This window comes from Zeus faber (assembly GCF_960531495.2).
Source record: "Zeus faber genome assembly, chromosome: 21".
Taxonomy (NCBI): Eukaryota; Metazoa; Chordata; class Actinopteri; order Zeiformes; family Zeidae; genus Zeus; species Zeus faber.
The window spans coordinates 651301-656300 of record NC_137208.1 but is presented as its reverse complement, the minus strand read 5'-3'; the positions used below and the strand labels follow the sequence as shown (position 1 = coordinate 656300).

The window sequence follows — 5000 nt, the reverse complement described above, 5'->3', positions numbered from 1 at the left end:
CTCTGCGATGGGTCTCGCAGGCACCCCCGCCCTCACTGCGGGGACAACCAAACTATTATTTCTTCCTGTTTTGGGATGGGAGGAATCAGCAGAGCCTGCACCGCCTGTACCACCTGTCTGCGGCTTCACCACGCCCCCTGGTCTGCCACAATATATACACATACACCAGTATATACACATACACCAGGATATACACATACACCAGTATATACACATACACCAGTATATACACATACACCAGGATATACACATACACCAGTATATACACATACACCAGTATATACACATACACCAGGATATACACATACACCAGTATATACACATTGCAGAAGATCCAGAGGAAGGAGGTTAGTATTTATGTTCAAGTTCAAGTTCAAGTTCAAGAGATTATTTGTCACATACATATACATACGTTCATACATATATGCAGTGAAATGTCATGACACCCGGTGATTACGCACAATAAGCTCTATAAATACTAAAAAATACCAAAATGTGCGTAATCGACACAAGGTGCTCGCGCAGGCAGCCGCAAGGGGAAGCACCACAATCGCAATTCTGGTGTGTGTGCACATGCAGGTGGTGATGCGCCCAGATCAGACAGTTGCTGAAGGACATCAGGTAAAGCTACAGAGATGTAGAGCTAAACTGCAGAGATGTAGAACTAAACTGCAGAGATGTAGAACTAAACTACAGAGATATAGAACTAAACTGCAGAGATGTAGAACTGAAGGACTAAGACAGTATTATGTGTTTTCAGGACTTTTTTTAAGGTGGTATTGTGTTTTTTTTAAGGATCTTTTAAGGTGACTGTTTTTAAGGCTATTTTAAGGTGGTGTTATGTGTTTTTCAAGTGGTGTTGGGGTTTTTGAGGCGATTTTGTATGTTTTTAAGGTGGTATTGTGTTTTGTTAAGGTGGCCCACATCCTGATGGAGCAGCTTGGTGTTTCAGAAGCCGATCTGGTGACTGGAGCATACATCGACCTCCTGCTGAACCAGGATCAAACTGGACCACGAAACTAAGGCACCCTAAGGTGAACCAGGATCAAACTGGAGACGCGTATTGATACTATTATTGATACTTATCTCCATCATTTGGTGCAACAAATAAAGACAAGCTGTGAATAGATTCAACAGTTATTCTATTCTCATCTTTTTGAAGAAATAAGTGACTGATTCCTGTGCATCACAAAGGACCTGAGAACCATCCAGAAATAGTCACTGACGGTGTTCATCTCTCCTTACTGACGGTGTTCATCTCTACTCATGATGTTCATCTCTCCTGACTGATGGTGTTCATCTCTACTGACGGTGTTCATCTCTCCTTACTGATGGTGTTCATCTCTCCTGAAGGTGTTCATCTCTCATGACTGATGGTGTTCATCTCTACTGACGGTGTTCATCTCTACTGTTGTCTACTGAGGTTGTTCTGCATAGTTCTGGCTTGTACATCCAGCATCGTCTCTTTCATTGTTTTTTAAAAATGTTTTAATCCTCCATCTCTGCTATGAGCCTCTTGACGGAGGTTTTTACATCAATGTTGTGTGTTTGCATCTCGCCGACTGTGCGGTGCAGGAAATCAAGGCTGGCTTTGATCTCGGAGATGTCTCAGAGAAATGGACGAAGCATGTGCAGCTTCTTTTTAATCTCATCCAAAACACTAAGCTCTACAGCATTGGGGATTAGATTGTCTGTGTCTGTTGTTGAGTCTGTCTTCTTTCTTTTCACTGGATTGTTCCAGTTCTGGTCCTCTTCCATCATGTACTCGTTATAATAAAAATCAATATAATCATTGAGGTCCTTCACTTTGGTTTCACGCAGTGTTAAAAAAATAAAAATAAATAAAATTTTAAAAACAAATAAATATATATATATATATATATATATATATATATATATATATATATATATATATATATATATATATTTATATATATATAACTGTGTTAATAAATGTTGCAATTCGCTTTGTTATTTTTCTAAATTGGAGCAGATTGTCAGTGTTTTAGTCCGTGCAGCAGGGTGCCACCATGTTCGATTTGTACCCACTACCGTCTTCTCGCGAGATCACAGCATGTTCCCGTGAGATCTCCGCTCCTGTGAGATCTCTATGTACTCACTATATTCTAAGAATTGTAAACACACATCTGCCATAAGTGAGATTTATATTTGGTAATCTTTTTCTGTCTATACAGCCATGGTATTGCTTATCTTTATCCATCCTAAAAGTATTGAGTATAGACAGATAATCAAATATAACTATGATGAAGAATGTTTTTACATAAAATGTAACGCATGTAAGCAAAAAGGCCCCTGAAGCTTCAGGAGATATTTACTCAATTGCTTTGAAGGAAATTAATGTTTTTGGGGGTTAGTTGCCAAAGGGGAGAATTGTATAGTAAAAAAGTGACAGAATGTGCTTAGAACAATACATTGTTTTGCTTATTAAAATAGTGGACGGAGCGTAGCTTTCTTGCTCAATGCCACTCCCAAGAGATAAGTCAGTCTGGTAGACAGTACTATTTAATCAGATGAATAGTTGCAATATTCAGCCAAGGGCACACTCCATGATGACATACGATTAAAGGGTTTTTATCTGTGCATTTAGACAGTCTTGTCCTCTGCACGGACAGATATTTTTAGAATAAATTATCTTAAATTAAAGGACCTTTACTCCAAGGTGATTTTTTCCACCACACTAAAAAAGTATTTTCTTCTTTATTTTAAACTATATGTTGTCATTGTTATAATTTACTTTTTGCATTGAAGAACATCCAGAGTTTCTGTCGTCGGTAGGTCGGTTAGATGGTGTTGTGTCTGGTATTACATCGGTTATGGTGTATTCATGTTGATTTACGATAGTATTCTAATTAACATCGTTCTTTTGTAGAGCTGAGTTGAGGTTTTTCCTTGGATTAAATTTTCAGGAACTTACATTTCCATTAAATACCAAAAACTGCGATTATTTTTCGCTGGATCTTGAACGCATCACTGAGTCGCACATTTCAGTGTTTTTGAGAGATGTGCTGAAGACATTTTGAGGATTATTTTTTAATGTATTTTTCATGAATCCTGCAAAGTAATCTGTACCAAGAATTTTAAATATCAGTCTTACTCAATGTCTTACTATAAATATAATTTATAGTAAATAATGTGATGATGTCTTAAAGCGTCTTACTGTAAATATTTATAGACTATGATGACGTCATAGTGTCTTACTGTAAATATAATTTATAGTGAATACTATGATGTCATAAAGCATCTTACTGTAAATATCATTTATAGTGAATTATATGATGATGTCACAAAGCGTCTTACTGTAAATATAATTTTTAGTAAATAATATGGTGACGTCTTAAAGCGTCTTACTGTAAATATAATTTATAGTAAATAATATGATGACGTCTTAAAGCGTCTTACTGTAAATATAATTTATAGTAAATAATATGATGACATCATAAAGCGTCTTACTGTAAATATCATTTTTAGAGACTGATGATGTCATAAAGCATCTTACTGTAAATATAATTTATAGTAAATAATATGATGATGTCATAATGTGTCTTACTGTAAATATAATTTATAGCAAATAATATGGTGACGTCTTAAAGCGTCTCACTGTAAATATAATTTATAGATTGATGTCATAAAGCATCTTACTGTAAATATAATTTATAGTAAATAATATGATGACGTCATAATGCGTCTTACTGTAAATATAATTTATAGTAAATAATATGATTATGTCATAAAGTGTCTTACTGTAAATATAATTTATAGTTAATAATATGATTATGTCATAAAGTGTCTTACTGTAAATATATTTTATAGTAAATAATGTGATGATGTCTTAAAGCGTCTTACTGTAAATATTTATAGACTATGATGACGTCATAGTGTCTTACTGTAAATATAATTTATAGTGAATACTATGATGTCATAAAGCATCTTACTGTAAATATCATTTATAGTAAATAATATGATGAATTCATAAAGCGTCTTACTGTTAATATAATTTATAGTGAATTATATGATGATGTCACAAAGCGTCTTACTGTAAATATAATTTTTAGTAAATAATATGATGACGTCTTAAAGCGTCTTACTGTAAATATAATTTTTAGTAAATAATATGATGACGTCTTAAAGCGTCTTACTGTAAATATAATTTATAGTAAATAATATGATGACATCATAAAGCGTCTTACTGTAAATATCATTTTTAGAGACTGATGATGTCATAAAGCATCTTACTGTAAATATAATTTATAGTAAATAATATGATGACATCATAAAGCGTCTTACTGTAAATATCATTTTTAGAGACTGATGATGTCATAAAGCATCTTACTGTAAATATAATTTATAGTAAATAATATGATGACATCATAAAGCGTCTTACTGTAAATATCATTTTTAGAGACTGATGATGTCATAAAGCATCTTACTGTAAATATAATTTATAGTAAATAATATGATGATTTCTTATTGTAAATATCATTCATAATAAATAATATGATGATGTCTTAAAGCGTCTTACTGTAAACATAATTTACAGTTAATAATATGATTATGTCACAAAGTGTCTTACTGTAAACATAATTTACAGTTAATAATATGATTATGTCATAAAGCGTCTAACTGAAAATATCATTTATAGTCAATAATATGATGACATCATCAAGCGTCTTACTGTAAATATAATTTATAGTTAATAATATGATTATGTCATAAAGCGTCTTACAGTAAATCTCATCTTCATTTTAGAACCACGTGTGATGTTACAGTAAACCAAGACCAACTACATTTTGTGGGTCAAATTTGGTCAGTTTTCACTATTATCTGCTCCGTATGTGGATCCATTTTGATGGAAATCGAACAAAGAGATCTTCGTGATATAGTGGTTTCAACGACACCTGAACCTGTAGAAATATGTCCTTGGATAGTTTTAGTTTTATCTTTTTCCCCGAACAATAACAATACATTTGTTCCTGTGTCTG

At 33.2% G+C, this 5000-nt stretch overlaps 1 protein-coding gene across 4 annotated transcripts in view; it reads left to right on the top strand.

The window, feature by feature from the left end:
- The window catches only part of LOC307246565 (uncharacterized protein), a 19220-nt gene extending 17437 nt beyond the window's left edge, over nt 1-1783 (top strand). Inside the window, exons 5-8 of one of the 4 annotated variants that reach the window (XR_013844706.1) lie at nt 580-621; nt 916-1034; nt 1163-1250; nt 1354-1783. Coding sequence is in view for 3 of the 4 variants with exons in the window: in XM_080022528.1 (XP_079878654.1) it covers nt 580-621; nt 916-1023 (150 nt within the window). In the remaining variant the exon portion in view is untranslated. Of the gene's footprint in view, nt 1-579; nt 622-915; nt 1035-1162 lie in introns of all 4 variants that reach the window. The other 3 variants (XM_080022528.1, XM_080022527.1, XM_080022529.1) reach the window with 3 other exon arrangements.
- The last annotated feature ends 3217 nt before the right edge of the window (nt 1784-5000 follow it).